This window comes from Vigna umbellata, chromosome 7 (assembly GCF_029865625.1).
Source record: "Vigna umbellata cultivar VRB3 chromosome 7, Vumbellata_1.0, whole genome shotgun sequence".
NCBI lineage: Eukaryota > Viridiplantae > Streptophyta > Magnoliopsida > Fabales > Fabaceae > Vigna > Vigna umbellata.
In genome coordinates, this window is record NC_142171.1 from 16,579,621 (window position 1) to 16,597,123 (window position 17,503).

The window sequence follows — 17,503 nt, forward strand, 5'->3', positions numbered from 1 at the left end:
CATAAAGTTTTCCAAAAATGGCTTAGAAACTTCACATCTCTATCAGACACTATAGTTTTGGGTAAACCATGCAATCTCACTATTTCTTTAAAGAAGAGTCTAGAGATATAGCTAGCATCATCTACTTTGTGGCAGGGTATAAAATGAGCCATTTTACTAAAACGATCTACTACCACAAATATAGAATCATACCCCCTTTGAGTTCTTGGCAATCCTAAGACAAAGTCCATGCTTATGTCCTCCCAAGGGGTATTACCTATAGGAAGAGGTGTATAGAGTCCATGAGGCATAATTTTGGACTTAGCTTGCAAACAAGCTATACATTTAGAACAATGCCTTTGAACATCTATTCTCATGTGTGGCCAATAAAATTTACTTTTCAAAATGTTTAGAGTTTTATCAACTCCATGATGGCCCATGAGTCCTCCTCCATGACTCTCTTTGATAAGAAGTTTTCTAATGGATCCTTGGGGTATACAAAGTTTTCCTTTATTTAAAAGATACCCCTCAGAAAGATAGAATCCATCAAAAGGCTTCTTAAGACATGATGAATAAGTGGATGCAAATGTTTCATCATTTTCATATAACTCTTTTATGTCATCAAATCCTAATATTTGAGATCCTAGGGTTACTAATAATGCATGTCTTCTAGATAAAGCATCCGCAACAACATTAGTACTCCCCTTTTTGTGTTTGATGACATCGGGAAATTGCTCAAGATATTCCACCCACTTTGCATGTCTTTTGTTTAGCTTTGCTTGCCCTTTAATGTACTTGAGAGATTCATGATCAGTGTGTATGATGAATTCTCTAGTTACCAAGTAATGCTCCCAAGTTTTCAAAGCTCTAATGAGGGCATACAACTCTTTGTCATAGGTAGGATAATTTAAGGTAGGCCCCCTAAGTTTTTCACTAAAGTAAGCTACGGGATGTCCTCCTTGTATTAAAACAGCTCCTATTCCTACCCCAGATGCATCACATTCTAGTTCAAAGGCTTTGGAAAAATCAGGCAAAACTAGAATAGGTGCATGTGTTAACTTGTGTTTCAAAGTCTCAAAAGACAACTCTTGCTTATCACCCCAAATAAAAGGCATATCTTTCTTGACTAGCTCATTTAAAGGAGCAGCTATGGTGGAGAAATCTTTCACAAATCTCCTATAAAAACTTGCTAGCCCGTGAAAACTTCTCACCTCTCCTACATTTTTAGGGGTTGGCCATTCTTGTATAGCCTTGATCTTCTCTGGATCAACATGTACACCTTCTTTTCCCACTTTGAATCCAAGGAAAATCACACTTTCTTGACAAAAAGTACATTTGTCAAAGTTGGCAAAGAGATGATGTTCTCTAAGAAGAAGCAAGACTTTTCTGACATGGTTAAGATGTTCTTGAAGGCCTTGACTATAGATTAAGATATCATCAAAGTAGACCACTACAAATCTACCTATGCATTCCCTAAGCACATGATTCATTAATCTCATGAATGTACTTGGAGCATTGGTCAAGCCAAAGGGCATGACTAACCATTCATACAAACCAAACTTGGTCTTGAAAGCAGTTTTCCATTCATCTCCTTCATGAATTCTTATTTGATGGTATCCACTTTTAAGATCAATTTTGGTGAAGAGATTTGCCCCATGTAATTCATCCAACATGTCATCTAGCCTAGGAATGGGATGCCTATACTTGACAGTTATGTTGTTGATGGCCCTACAATCTGTACACATTCTCCAAGACCCATCCTTTTTAGGGACCAACAACACAGGCACAGCACAGGGACTTAAACTCTTTTGGATCCACCCTTTGTTCAACAAGTCATTAACTTGTTTCTCTATTTCTTTTGTTTCCATAGGGTTGGTTCTATAGGCTGGCCTATTGGGTAGGCTTGCCCTAGGCACCAAATCTATTTGATGTTCTATTCCCCTCAAAGGTGGTAATCCACTTGGTACCTCTTTGGGAAATATATCATCAAATTCCTTTAAAAGTTTTTGCAACCCCTTTGGTAGAGAACCAAGTTCATGAGTGATTGAAACAAATGCCTCTTTGCAATAAAGAAGGAAATGAGGTTGTCCAAGAAAAAGATTTTTGGAAATATTCAAGGTTTGAGGTTGGACAACTTCATGGGCTGAGGCATGGGTTACCAAATTCTTTTTTTCTTTCTTATTTTCTTTTTTCTTTTCTCCATCCAACTTCTTTTTAAGAATTATTTGGTCCTCTCTTACTTGTGAAGGTGTAAGAGGACACAAAATAATTTTCTTTCCCTTGTGTTGAATGGTGATTTTGTTGGTGACTCCATCATGTAAGGCTTGTTTATCATATTGCCAAGGTCTTCCAAGTAATATGTGCCCAGCTTCCATTGGTACTATATCACAAACAATTTGATCTTCATATTTGCCAATGGAAATAGGTACACTTACTTGTTCTTTAACTACTATTCCATCATCCTCTTTGATCCATTGAAGTTTGTAAGGTTTAGGATGAGGAGTAGTGGTTAAACCAAGCTTCTCTACCATTCTAGAACTACAACAGTTGCAACAAGAGCCACTATCCACTATCATTGAACATGTCTTTTCTAAAACTTTGCATCTTGTGTGGAATAGGTTCTCTCTTTGTGACTGTTCTAATTCTACATGTTTACTTTCTAGGAGTCTCCTTACCATAAGTAAGTCACCATCACAAGGTAAAGCTTCTTCTTCTTCAGAAGTGGATATTTCAGACTCACTATATGAAGAACCCTCACTTTCACTCTCATGTTCAAGGATGTAAGTTGACCTTCTATTGCGACACTCAGATGCATAGTGCCCTTTTTCCCCACATCTAAAGCACTTAGTCTCCTTACTCTTATGATCTTTTGAAGGTTCTTTGACTTTTTCTTTTCCTCTCTCTCTCTCTCTGTCTTCATATCTTGGCTTGGTTTGACTACCCTCCCTCTTATACTCTTTCTTATGGTAAGAACTATGAGGGTAATCTTTCTTGGTGGAGCTTTTCCTCTTTAGTTGTTGCTCAACCCTCACACAAAGTTGGACTAACTCATTGAGATCATTGTAGGGTATAAGTTCAACCCTATCTCTTATGTCATAGTTGAGTCCACTTTGAAACCTAGCAATTGTTATCCTAGGTTCTTCTCTTATCCCAGCTCTCAACATGAGTAACTCCATTTTTTGTCTATATTCCTCAACACTCATGTTCCTTTGTTGGAGTTTATGGAGTTTATCCATTATCTCTCTATCATAGTAGGCTGGTACATGCCTCCTCCTCAAGGCAGCTCTCATTTCATTCCAATACCTAATGGGAGGTAAGTGTCTTAGCCTATGGTCCTTGACTAAGGCTGTCCACCAAATTAAGGCATAACCTTGAAAGCTTAGAGAAGCCATGGTGACTCTCCTTTCATCATCTATTTGGTGGCACTCAAACAATTGTTCAACTTTCATTTCCCACTCTAGATATTCTTCCACATCATCCTTTCCATGAAAAGAAGGTAGATCAATTTTAGGCTCTCTTGGGTAATGTTCTCTAACTCTATGTTGTCTTCTAGGAGGCATTTGGTAGTGGTCATCATTGTGATGACTACTATTTTGCTCAATTTCACTTGGAGAAGATGATGATTCTTCTCTTCTCCTATGGGAAGACCTCTCTTTCTTTTTATCTTGATTAATCAAAAGTTGACTAATCATATCTTTGAGCTCACTAATCTCTTTATCCCTTTGTTCAAATCTTTGCTCAAATTCTTCCCTTAAAGACATTTCACTATTGGGTTTCAAACTTCCTTGCACACTTGATTGACTCATTCTTGTCAAAGGAAAAGGTTTTCACAAGTTTTCAAAATATTTGACAAGTAATAAGTGAAAAGATTTTCACAAGCTTTCTTTGTTTTTTTGGTGAAAAATTTCTAAAGAGATTCTAGAAGCAAAAGATGTTTCTAAGTAGCTCCCAGGAAGAAGAGGTGAGTCACAAATGGACAAGCTTAGAAACCAAGTTCTTCCTTAGCCAGAGTTTCCTTAGAATGTTCTTTTACTTTAGTTTCTAAGTAGAAATTCTTCAAATTCTTTTTAAATGTTATGAACCTACAAACCAAAGAAAGGTTTACTATATGCTATGCTATCCTAAATACCACGGAGACCTAAAAACAAAAGGATTACTCAAGACATTTAAGGAAAGCAATAAAGATGCAAGAATGTAAATGCTAGACGGCCCTAAGTGAAAGTGCAAGTGACACTTGGAGCCCCTTGACACACTTCCACACTCAGAAAACGAAATTGGACTATTACAATGTTCAATTGTGAACTTGGAATTGCTTCAATAGCATTTTTCCAAGTCACTTGGCTCAAAAACAGCAAAGAAAAAAAATATACAATTTCTAACAGCAAATTCCGTGATATTTGATGTAAATAAACTTGAAATGAGGCCTAGAAATAATGTGAGCTTTGTCTTCTTGCTGCTGCAGAAAGCCACTCAAAATGTAGGTGTGAGTTGCTCTTTTTCCAGGGTTGAAATGCTGCTGTAACAGAAGTTTCCAGCTGCTGGACAGTGGTGTTTGGGCTGCTGTTGAGTCTTCCTTCTTGCTCCACTTTCAATGCTCAAACCACTTCCTAGGAGGCTACCAAAGTAGGAGAAGGATTCTGGTGCTGGATGCCCCAAACAGCTTGCACATACACTCCAAAACTCAGCAAAATCACACCAAACAGATTAAAAATCTGCACCAAATTTCTGCACACTGCACTAGTATAGGCTGCTGTATTGAACACTTTAGATGCCAAAAAAATAGACACAAACAATTGGACAACACACAAATGAAAGTAGGTACACAAAATGAACTTATCAAAGGCACTAGAATGGATGAAGAAAGCAAGAAAAACACAAGCACAGCTCAGAAATTATTCCAAATGCAAACTGTTTGATAAATTTCAGAAGTGTTTGATAAAATGCCCCAATGAATTTCAGATTTTGTTTTTGATTTTTTTTCAGGGCCTGTAATCTGGATTGGTTGGTTCTAACAGCTTTTTAACACTTGATACTTCTTCTTTTGATCATGTATTTTCATTTTTAAACATTGAACCAGCTTTTTCACAATCCAACAATGAATTTTACACTAAAATTACCAAACAGTGGCTGGAAAACAGAAACTGCACTAGAAAAATGAACTAAAATGGTGGTTTTGGAACCCAAAATGAGTAGCAGTGTTTCAGCAGCTTGGATGAATGTTCAAACAACTTTTATTCATGATATTAAACATGTTTAAACTCTTAAACAGCTGAATTAATGCTTACTACTCAAATTCACTGGTCCACTTCCAATTTTAACTCAAAATTGATGGTTTAAGTATCCAATCTGCATATAACTTCAATTTTGACCAAATGAACAGTATTAGCAACTTTTAATCATCCATTTAGACTTGTTCAAACTGTCCAAACACACAGAAATAGCAGGATTCGAAAATCACCCTTGCTATGGCCAAATTATGCAGCAAAAACCATCAATGAACCAACCAAATTTAGCTTTTCATGGAATCAAAAACTGGACAGCAAAGGAAATGACTCTAAGAAGTGTAAAAACATAGATCTAAGCTAGATTTAATGTGCTTAGCATGACCAAACTCAGATTATACAATTCAAGGAAACTTAGCACGGTGAAAAGCTTGGATTAAAACAGTAACAGTAATTTGAAACCAGATTTCAAGCAACTCAACCACTCATTTTTCAATTCTGTGATTATTAGAAGTTGCTATCACTTCAAACACATGTAAAAACAGTAAACAAACTTGTACAAAGCTTGAAAATAAAGAAATCTGGACTGCATCAGCTGATATCAAATTAATCCAGAAATGATGTTTTATGCAGATTTTTCTACTGGAATCAATATTTGCAATGCTAATTGGCTCAAATGATCAAAGCTGGACATGTTGCCATTGCTTTATATGATCAACATAGAGCTAGCAATTGCTCAGGACACACTTAAAACGAAAATGAAAGCTAGAACAGAATCAAATACTTGATGACAGAGTTGAAAAACTGCACAACAGGACATGACCATGACATTACTGGAAAATGAAAAAAATAAAGGTAGAAATGACTCAAACAAATAAAATTCACCGTTTAAAATGAAAGATGGACATAAAGCACTGTAAGAACACATAATTAAAGGCTGGAACAGGATTACAGAAGCAAAATTAAAACTGAAACAGAAATAGAAAACAGAAACAGAAAACAGAAACAGAAAACAGAAACAGAGATGGAATTCAGCAGAATTAAATTGCAGAATGAGAAGAAATGCTTAGCTCCTTGGTGCGTGGAGAACCTAAGCTCTGGATACCACTTGATGGAAGCTTATCCATGCTTGAATGACCTGGCCTTGCAGACAAAACAGATGCAGCGGATGAAAAACAGTATTGGTGCAGTGAGTGAAATACAGCAGAGTGGATGCAGTAGCAATTGGGTGAGATTTTGGTGTATTTGAGTGGAGTAAGTATGTGTGGGAACCTCACAGCTCAGAAGGCCTTCCTACAATGGAAGGAAGCTAGAGGAAAGGGAAGAGAAAGTAGAGAGAATTAGTGACTCAAGAGCAATAGGGCTGGCAATGAATTTCAGCAGCAATTTACTAAGCTCAAAAGTAACCCAAAACAAAGAAAAGGCCCTCTTATTTATAGGTGAAGAGGAGCCTAAATTCTGTTTGTAATTCCCTCCTAAAATTCAAATTATTCAGATTTTGATCAAGCAAAATCCATGCCTCATTCCAGCTCATCCAGCAAGGTGTGTGCTTCCTTCCAAATCAGCCAACATTCACGTGGAAAATGCTGGTGCATGCCGTAAGCACCTCCTTTGCTTTTTGGCTCCTTTTCTTGGTTCTTTCTTGGATGGCTCAATCATATTCTCCAAGATTTATTAATTCCTGCAAAACAAAATATAAGTGCTTTAGTTAAGAGAAGAAGGATTTTTATAAGTAACCTTCCATAGAAGTAAAATGTTAGATGATCCTTCTTCTTCTTGAATCTTCCTAGCCATTGCTCTAGTAAGAGGTCCAATGTGATTTCTTGATGGTTTTCCATCAGTTCTTCTTACTTTGGACTTATTTATTTGATGCATATTTCTATTTTCAACATTGCTTTTCTTAAGGTTTATCTTAGCATGTGAATTATTCTTGGTTTCCTTTGCAAGTAAGTTTTCAAGTATATCAATATCAAACATATGATTCTTACAAGACAAGCATTCAACAGGTTCAACAGTAGCATTTGCATCAGATAATTTTGTTTCTAAAGAACTAACTTTATTTTTTAAGACAACTTCATCATCAAGCAACTTTTCATAATTCAATTTTAATTCATTGTGCTCTTTCTTAAGTTTTTTATGTGCAGCATCAAGTTTTTCAGATTCAATCAACAATTCACAGAAGGCCTTTTGCATGTCTAATTCACTAGATTCAAAGCTGGAATCACTTACTTGGCTTCCAGTATCTTCTGAGTCAGCCATTAGACAAATATTGGCTTCTTCATCTGAATCACTTGAGCTTGTTGAGCTAGATGCATTGTCTTCCCAAGCTATGTATACTTTCTTTTTCCTTTGAAATTTTCTTTCTTTCTTGTCTTCACTTTTCTTGCTTTTTGGACACTCAGATTTTACATGCCCTCTTTCTCCACAACCGAAGCACTTTACGTTTGATGGAGATTCTGAATTTTCTTTCCTATCTTTGTGAAACTTGTCCTTTCCCTTTGCTTTCATGAACTTTGCAAATTTTTTTATCATCAAGCTCATGTTTTCTTCATCATCAGAATCATCTTCTTTGATCCTCTTAGAGCTTTTTCCTTTAGATATTTCAGACTTGAAAGCTAGAGTTTTCCTTTTGCCTTGATCCTCTTCAGCAGTCAATCTTCTCAGCTCAAGTTCATGCTCATGGAGCTTTCCAAACAAGATTGGCATTGACATTTGAGTAAGATTTTGAGATTCCGATATGGCAGTCACCTTTGGTTGCCAAGACCTGTCCAGAGATTTCAGAATTTTCACATTAAGTTCATCAGTATCAAAAGTCTTACCCAACCCTGTTAAATGATTCAATATATGAGTGAATCGTTTTTGAACGTCAGAGATAGTTTCTCCAGGTTTCATTCTGAACATCTCATATTCCTAAATGAGAGTGTTCTTCCTAGCGCGCTTCACATCCTCTGTTCCTTCATGAGTGACTCTGAGGACTTCCCACATTTCCTGTGCTGTCTTACACACTAAAATTCTATAAAATTGCGAGCTTTAATATCAAACTGAGCTCGTCTATTTTCTTCAGCAGTCCAATTAAAATAAGGTTTTTCAGTCTCTACACCATCAACAGTATTCATAGGAATATAAGGGCCATTTTGTACAGCTTCCCAGATACCTCTATCAACAGACCCCATAAAAATCTCCATTCTCACTTTCCAAAAAGCATAGTTATCACCAGTAAACAATGGAGGTCTGTTAATGGAAGCACCCTCAGCATATACATGGTTTTGATTGTGACCAGCCATTTTCGCAAATGTTGAAAAACAATCAAAGCAAGCTCTGATACCAATTGTTGGTATCGGAGGGGGTATTTTTCGAAGAGTATAGCGCAGCGGAATTAAAACTCAGAGAGCGAAAAGCGTGTTCGATCACAATTAAAAATAATTTTGTCCTTTTAGTAAAAATAATTTTCTTTCAGAAAATTAATCAAACAGTTGATATACGTAAAATAATATGAGTGTAGGGAATAAGAAGATCAACACAGAATTTTTATCCTGGTTCGAATCAAAAGATTCTACGTCAAGTCGTTAATCACTATAAATAGTGATTAACCTTTTTCACTAAAAATGGTTTAACAGATTACAAGATAATGAACAGGAATAAAATGAAAAGAACCACTCTACCAACTTGAAGAGAACCGCTCCAGCAATCGACCAACGATTCAAAAGCTTCTCCTTTCACAAGACCAGGCAGAGCACCTTGCTAACTTGAAGAGAGTCTGCTCCAACTATCGACACACGATACGCGAGCCTCTCCTTTCACAAGACCAAGTAAGGGAACAATGAACAAAAAGCTGTCTAAGAACGTTCCTCTGACACACAGTGTTCTAAGCTTTCTCAGTTCAAAAACGTTACCTTCTGATTTCTCCAAATCAAATTATATAGCCAAGTACACTGAGTTCCAAAGGTCAGCTCTCAACTGCCATGAATAATCGATTATTGTAAGTGATAATCGATTATTCAAGTCCGTTACAGGTTTTCAAAAATGTGATAATCGATTATATGAAGTGATAATCGATTATTCAAGTATGACTTGTGATAATCGATTATTGCTTAACCATAATCGATTATTCTAGTAAAAATTACAAAGATTAACATTTTCCTACTACATTCAAAATCTACAAGTTGCTTTTTTTAAATATTTTCCTACTACATCCAAAATCTATAAGTTGCAGCATCATCAAAATACATCTTCAGGTTTTACCAATACTCCTTATTGGTAACACCCTCCGCTTGTTGGACCACTTCTTTTTGCTGGACTCTCTTCTTTCAATTGCTGGACCGTGCGCTGTCTGTGTTTCTTCTTTTCACGCACCACCCCTTTTCTGGAACGTTCTCATGGGCCACCGCACGCTCTCTTTCTTTCCAAGCCACCTGGACAATCTTGGACTTGCAATCCTGGACTTATGCTTCTGCGTGCACCTCCACTTCTTTGGTACCAATTTCCATTTCTCATTTAATCTCCAAATGTCCCAAAATTTATCCAACAATTTCCCTACAATTAATAATGCAAATAATTAGCTCAAATAATTCAAATTAATTAAAATAAGAATTTCTGATCAAATTAAGCACAATTAGGAAAAATGGGAAAATACTGGACATTTAAGCACAATTCCCTAATTAAATTCGGTACAATAAGCTAAGTGAAATTGAGAAAATATTGACTCATCATGGAGGAAGTGGTGGAAGTGGAGAAAGTGGACGAAGTGGCCAAAGTTCACGGAGTTGAGGAAGTGGACGAAGTGGATGAAGTTGAGGAAGTTGAGGATGCGGATGAAGATGAGAAAGTTGACGAAGTGGAGGTAGTGGAGGAAGTGGACGAAGTTGAAGAAGTGGACCAAGTTTACGGAGTTGAGGAAGTGAAGGAAGTGGAGGAATGGGACGAAGTTGGCGAAATGGAGGAAGTGGAAGAAGTGGACGAGGTGGACAAAGTTGACGAAGTGGACGAGGTAGACGAAGTTGACGAAGTTGAGGAAGTGGACGAAGTTGAGGAAGTGGACGAAGTAGACAGAGTGGACGAAGTTGAGGAAGTGGAGGAAGTGGACGAAGTGGACGAAGTTGATGAAGTCTACGAAGTCGAGGAAGTTGTGGAAGTGGAGAAAGTGAACGAAGTTGATAAAGTTGACGAAGTTGACGAATTGGACGAAGGTGAGGAAGTTGAGGAAGTGGACGAAGTGGACAAAGTGGACGAAGTGGACAAAGTGGACGAAGTGGACGAAGTTGAGGAAGTTGAGGAAGTTGAGGAAGTGGAGGAAGTGGAGGAAGTGGAGGAAGTGGAGTAAGTGGACGAAGAGGACGAAGTGGACAAAGTTGACGAAGTTGAGGAAGTTGAGGAAGTGGACGAAGATGACGAAGTGGACGAAATAGCAGAAGTGGAGGAAGTGGAGGAAGATGAGGAAGTGGAGGAAGTGGACGAAGTTGACGAAGTTGAGGAAGTGGATGAAGTGGACGAAGTGGACGAAGTTGACGAAGTGGACGAAGTGGAAGTAGTGGAGGAAATGGAGGAAGTGGACGAAGTTGAGCAAGTGGAGGAAGTGCACGAGGTTGACGAAGTCGACGAATTGGACGAAGTGGACAAAGTGGACGAAGGGGACGAAGTTGAGGAAGTGGAGGAAGTGGACAAAGTGGACGAAGTTGACGAAGTTGAGGAAGTGAAGGAAGTGGAGGAAGTGGAGGAAGTGGTGGAAGTGGAGAAAGTGGACGAAGTGGCCAAAGTTCACGGAGTTGAGGAAGTAGACGAAGTGGATGAAGTTGAGGAAGTTTAGGATGTGGATGAAGATGAGGAAGTGGAGGAAGTGGACGAAGTTGAAGAAGTGGACCAAGTTCACGAAGTTGAGGAAGTGAAGGAAGTGGACGAAGTGGAGGAAGTGGACGAAGTTGGCGAAGTGGAGGAAGTGGAGGAAATGGAGGAAGTGGAAGAAGTGGACGAGGTGGAGAAAGTTGACGAAGTGGATGAGGTAGACGAAGTTGACGAAGTTGAGGAAGTGGACGAAGTGGAGGAAGTGGACGAAGTTAAGGAAGTGGACAAAGTGGACGAAGTGGATGACGTTGATGAAGTCTACGAAGTGGAGGAAGTGGCTGAAGTGGAGGAAGTGGAGGAAGTGGAGGAAAAGAAGGAAGTAGAGGAGTGGATGACGTGGACGAAATGGACGAAATGAACAAAGTGAACGAAGTGGACGAAGGGGAGGAAGTGGACGAAGTTGACGAAGTTGACGAAGTGGAGGAAGTGGAGGAAGTGGAGGAAGTGGACGAAGAGGATAAATTTGACGACGTTGAGGAAGTGAAGGAAGTGAAGGGAGTGGACGAAGTTGACGAAGTGGACCAAGTGAACGAAGTTGACGAAGTGGACCAAGTGAACGAAGTTGACGAAGTTGAGGAAGTGAAGGGAGTGGAGGAAGTGGAAGAAGTTGAAGAAGATGACGAAGTGGACGAAGTGGAAGAAGTAGCGGATGTGGAGGAAGTGGCTGAAGTGGACGAAGTTGAGGAAGTTGAGGAAGTGGAGGAAGTCGACAAAGTTGGCGAAATTGAGGAAGTTGAGGAAGTGGACGAAGTTGAAGAAGATGACGAAGTGGACGAAGTGGAAGAAGTAGCGGAGGTGGAGGAAGTGGCTGAAGTGGACGAAGTTGAGGAAGTGGAGGAAGTCGACAAAGTTGGCGAAATTGAGGAAGTTACGGCAGTGGACGAAGTGGACGAAGTTGAAGAAGATGACGAAGTGGACGAAGTGGAAGAAGTAGCGAAAGTGGAGGAAGTGGTTGAAGTGCAAGAAGTGGAGGAAGTGGATCAAGGGGACGCAGAGGACGAAGTGGAAAAAGTTGACAAAGTTGACGAAGTGGACGAAGTTGAGGAAGTTGAGCAAGTGGAGGAAATGGAGGAAGTAGACGAAGTGGACGAAATTGAGGAAGTTGAGGAAGTTGAGGAAGTGGACGAAGTTGAAGAAGATGAGGAAGTGGACGAAGTAGAAAAGGTGGAGGAAGTGGCTGAAGTGTAGGAAGTGGAGGAAGTGGAGAAAGTGGACGATGTGGACGAAGAGGACTGAGTGGACAAAGTTGACGAAGTTGAGGAAGGGGACGAAGTGGACAAAGTGGACGAAATTGTGGAAGTTGAGGAAGTTGAGGTTGTTGAGGAAGTGGATGAAGTTGACGAAGTTGACCAAGTTGACGAAGTTTAGGAAGTGAAGGAAGTGGAGGAAGTGGACCAAGTTGACGAAGTGGACGAAGTGGAGTAAGTGGAGGAAATGGAGGAAATCGACGAAGTTGACGAAGTTGAGGAGGTGGAGGAAGTGGACGAGGTGGACGAAGTCGACGAATTGGAAGAAGTGGACAAAGTGGACGACATGGACGAAGTTGAGGAAGTTGAGGCAGTGGAGGAAGTGGAGGAAGTTTACGAAGTGGACCAAGTTGACGAAGTTGAGGAAGTGAAGGAAGTGGACGAAGTGGAGGATGTTGAGGAAGTGGGGGAAGTGGTGGAAGTGGAGAAAGTGGACGAAGTTGAGGAAATGGACGAAGTGGACGAAGTTGAGGAAGTAGACGAAGTGGACGAAGTTGAAGAAGTTGAGGAAGTGGAGGAAGTGGAGGAAGTGGACGAAAAGGACGAAGTTGACGAAGTTGACGAAGTTGAGGAAGGCGAGGAAGAGGACGAAGATGACGAAGTGGACGAAGTAGCAGAAGTGGAGGAAGTGAAGGAAGAGGAGAAAGTGGACGAAGTGGACGAAGTTGACGACGTTGAGGAACTGGACGAAGTTGACGAAGTTGAGGAAGTGGACAAAGTGAACCAAATGGACGAAGTGGTGGAAGGGGACGAAGTGGAGGAAGTGGAAGAAGTGGACGAAGGTTACGAAGTTGAGGAAGTCGAGGAAATGGAGGAAGTGGACGAAGTGGACGAAGTGGAAGAAGTGGAGGAAGTGGAGGAAGGGGAGGAAATGGAGGAAGTGGAGGAAGTGGACGAAGTTGAGGAAGTGGAGGACGTGGAGGAGGTGGATGAAGTCGACGAATTGGACGAAGTGGAGGAAGTTGAGGAAGTTGAGGAAGTGGAGGAAGTGGAGGAAGTTGAAGAAGATGACGAAGTCGACGAAGTAGCGGAAGTGGAGTAAGTGGCTGAAGTATAGGAAGTGGAGGAAGTGGACGACGTGGACGAAAAGGACGGAGTCGACAAAGTTGAGGAAGTTGAGCAAAATGGACGAAGGTGAGGAGGAAGTGGAAGAAATTGAGGAAGTTGAGGTTGTTGAGGAAGTGGACGAAGTTCACGAAGTGGACCTAGTTGACGAAGTTGAGGAAGTGAAGCAAGGGGAGGAAGTGGACGAGGTTGACGAAGTCGACGAATTGGACGAAGTGGACAAAGTGGACGAAGTGGGGAAGTTGAGGGAGTGGACGAAGTGGAGGAAGTGGAAGAAATTAAGGAAGTTCAGGAAGTTGAGGAAGTGGACGAAGTTGAAGATGACAAAGTGGACGAAGTGGAAGAAGTAGCGGAAGTGGAAGAAGTGGCAGAAGTGCAAGAAGTGGAGGAAGTGGACGAAGGGGACGACGAGGACGAAGTGGAAAAAGTTGACAAAGTTGACGAAGTGGACGAAGTGGACAAAGTTGAGGAAGTGGAGGAAGTCGACGAAGTGGACGAAATTGAGGAAGTTGAGGAAGTTGACGAAGTGGACAAAGTTGAAGAAGATGACGAAGTGGACGAAGTAGCGGAAGTGGAGGAAGTGGCTGAAGTCCAGGAAGTGGAGGAAGTGGAGAAAGTGGACGACGTGGACGAAGAGGACGGAGTGGACAAAGTTGACGAATTTGAGGAAGTGGACGAAGTGGACGAAGTTGAGGAAGTTGAGGAAGTGGAGAAAATGGATGAAGTGGAGGAAGAGAACGAAGTGGACGAAATTGTGGAAGTTGAGGAAGTGGAGAAAATGGATGAAGTGGAGGAAGAGGACGAGGTGGACGAAATTGTGGAAGTTGAGGAAGTTGAGGAAGTGGAGGAAATGAAGGAAGTAGACGAAGAGGACGAAGTGGACAAAGTTGACGAAGTTGAGGAAGTGGAGGAAGTGGACGAAGATGACGAAGTGGACGAAGTTGACGAAGTGGACGAAGTGGACGAATTTGACGAAGTTGAGGAAGTGGACGAATTGAATGAAATGCACGAAGTGGCAGAAGTGGAGGAAGTGGACGAAGTTGAGGAAGTGGAAGAAATGGGGAAGTGGACGAAGTGGACGAAGTTGACGAAGTGGAAGAAGTGGAGGAAGTGGAGGAAGGGGCGGAAATGGAGGAAGTGGACGAAGTTGAGGAAGTGGAGGAAGTGGAGGAGGTGGACGAAGTCGACGAATTGGACAAAGTGGACAAAGTGGAAGAAGTAGAGGAAGTTGAGGGAGTGGAGGAAGTGGACGAAGTGGACGAAGTTGACGAAGTTGACGAAGTTGACGAAGTTGAGGAAGTGAAGGAAGTTGACGAAGTCGAGGATGTTGAGAAAGTGGAGGAAGTGGTGGAAGAGGAGAAAGTGGACGAAGCGGCCAAAGTTCACGGAGTTGAGGAAGTGGACGAAGTTGAGGAAGTTGAGGAAATGGACGAAGTTGAGGAAGTTGAGGAAGTGGAGGAAGCGGAGGAAGTGGAGGAAGTGGACGAAGTTGAAGAAGTGGACCAAGTTCACGAAGTTGAGGAAGTGAAGGAAGTGGACGAAGTTGATGAAGTGGATGAAGTGGAGGAAGTGGACGAAGTGGACGAAGTCGAGGAAGTGGAAGAAGTGGCGAGGTGGACGAAGTTGACGAAGTGGACGAGGTAGACGAAGTTGACGAAGTTGAGGAAGTGGACGAAGTGGAGGAAGTTGAGGAAGTGTAGGAAGTGTACGAAGTGGAGGAAGTGGACAGAGTGGACGAAGTTGAGGAAGTGTAGGAAGTGGACGAAGTTGACGAAGTGGATGAAGTTCATGAAGTCTACGAAGTGGAGGAAGTGGCCAAAGTGGAGGAAGTGGAGGAAAAGAAGGAAGTGGAGGAGTGGATGACGTGGATGAAGTGGATGAAAGGAGCGAAGTTGATGAAATGGAGGAAGTGAAGGAATTGGAGGAAGTGGACGAAGAGGATAAATTTGACGAAGTTGAGGAAGTGAAGGAAGTGGAGGGAGTTGACGAAGTGGACCAAGTGAACGAAGTTGACGAAGTTGAGGAAGTGAAGGGAGTGGAGGAAGTGGACGAAGTTGAAGAAGATGGCGAAGTGGACGAAGTGGAAGAAGTAGCGGAAGTGGAGGAAGTGGCTTAAGTGCAAGAAGTGGAGGAAGTGGACGAAGAGGACGAAGTGGAAAAAGTTTACAAAGTTAACGAAGTTGACGAAGTTCAGGAAGTTGAGGAAGTGGAGGAAGTTGAGGAAGTTGAGGAAGTTGAAGAAGTCGACAAAGTCGACGAAGTGGACGAAATTGTGGAAGTTGTGAAAGTGGACGAAGTTGAAGAAGATGACGAAGTGGACGAAGTAGCGAAAGTGGAGGAAGTGGCCGAATTGCAGGAAGTGGAGGAAGTGGAGGAACTGGAGGAAGTGGAGAAAGTGGACGATGTGGACGAAGAGGACGGAGTGGACAAACTTGACGAAGTTGAGGAAGTGGACGAAATGGACGAAGTTGAGGAAGTTGAGGAAGTGGAGGAGGTGGATGAAGTGGAGGAAGTGGACGAAATTGAGGAAGTTGAGGTTGTTGAGGAAGTGGACGAAGTTCACGAAGTTGACAAGGTTCACGAAGTTGACCAGGTTCACGAAGTTGAGGAACTGAAGGAAGTAGAGGAAGTGGACGTAGTTGACGAAGTGGACGAAGTTGACGAAGTGGACGAAGTCGAAGAAGTGGAGGAAGTGGAGGAAGTGGAGGAAATGGACGAAGTGGACAAAGTTGAGGAAGTGGAGGAAGTGGAAGAAGTGGACGAAGTTTGCGAAGTGGACCAAGTTGACGAAGTTGAGGAAGTGAAGGAGGTGGACGAAGTGGACGAAGTGGAGGATGTTGAGGAAGTGGAGGAAGTGGTGGAAATGGAGAAAGTGGACGAAGTTGACAAAGTTGAGGAAGTTGAGGAAGTGGACGAAGTTGAGGAAGTTGAGGAAGTGGACGAAGTTGAGAAAGTTGAGGAAGTGGAGGAAGTGGACGAAGAGAACCAAGTGGACAAAGTTGACAAAGTTGAGGAAGTGGACGAAGTAGCAGAAGTGTAGGAAGTGGAAGAAGAGGAGGAAGTAGAGGAAGTGGAGGAAGTGGAAGTGGAAGAAGTGGACGAAGTGGACGAAGTTGACGAAGTTGAGGAAATGGACGAAGTGAACGAAATGGACGAAGTGGCGGAAGGGGACGAAGTGGAGGAAGTGGAAGAAGTGGACGAAGTTGACGAAGTTGAGGAAGTGGAGGAAATGGAGGAAATGGAGGAAGTGGACGAAGTTGACAAAGTGGACGAAGTGGAAAAAGTGGAGGAAGGGGAGGAAATGGAGGAAGTGGAGGAAGTGGACGAAGTTGAGGAAGTGGAGGAAGTGGTGGAAGTGGAGAAAGTGGACGAAGTGGCCAAAGTAGACGAAGTTGAAGAAGTGGACGAGCTAGACGAAGTTGACGAAGTTGAGGAAGTAGACGAAGTGGAGGAAGTGGACAGAGTGGACGAAGTTGAGGAAGTGGAGGAAGTGGATGAAGTTGATGAAGTCTACGAAGTGGAGGAAGTGGCCGAAGTGAAGGAAGTGGAGGAAAAGAAGGAAGTGGAGGAGTGCATGACGTGGACGAAGTGCACGAAATGAACGAAGTTGACGAAGTTGAGGAAGTGGAGCAAATGGAGGAAGTGGAGGAAGTGAAGGCAGTGGAGGAAGTTGAGGAAGTGGAGTAAGTGAAGGAAGTAGAGGAGTGGACGATGTAGACGAAGTTGACAAAATCGACGAAGTTGAGGAGTGGACGAAGGGGACAAAGTGGACGAAGTTGACGAAGTGGAGGAAGTGGAGGATGTGGCTGAAGAGGACAAATTTGATGCAGTTGAGGAAGTGAAGGAAGTGGAGGGAGTGGACGAAGTTGACGAAGTGGACGAAGTGGAGGAAATGAACGAAGTTGACGACGTTGAGGAAGTGGAGGACGCAGACGAAGTTGAAGAAATTGATGAAGTAGACGAAGTGGACGAAATAGTGGAAGTGGAGGAAGTGGAGGAAGTGGAGGAAGTGGAGGAAGTGGCTGAAGTGCAGGAAGTGGAGGAAGTGGACGAAGTACACGATGTGTACGAAGTGGACGAAGTCCACGAAGTGGAGGAAGTGGACGAAGATGGGGAAGTTGAGGAAGTGGAGGAAGTAGACGAAGTGGACGA

At 42.0% G+C, this 17,503-nt stretch overlaps 1 protein-coding gene across 1 annotated transcript in view; it reads right to left on the reverse strand.

Moving 5' to 3' along the window:
• LOC148195245 (uncharacterized) overlaps positions 1-8,485 on the reverse strand; it is a 29,060-nt gene extending 20,575 nt beyond the window's left edge. The window contains exons 1-2 of the mRNA XM_088095135.1: positions 8,462-8,485; positions 1,362-3,635 (exon numbers count right to left, since the gene is read on the reverse strand). Of these exons, the coding sequence (XP_087951261.1) occupies positions 1,362-3,635; positions 8,462-8,485 (2,298 nt within the window). The remainder of the gene's footprint in view (positions 1-1,361; positions 3,636-8,461) is intronic.
• Positions 8,486-17,503: the final 9,018 nt, after the last annotated feature.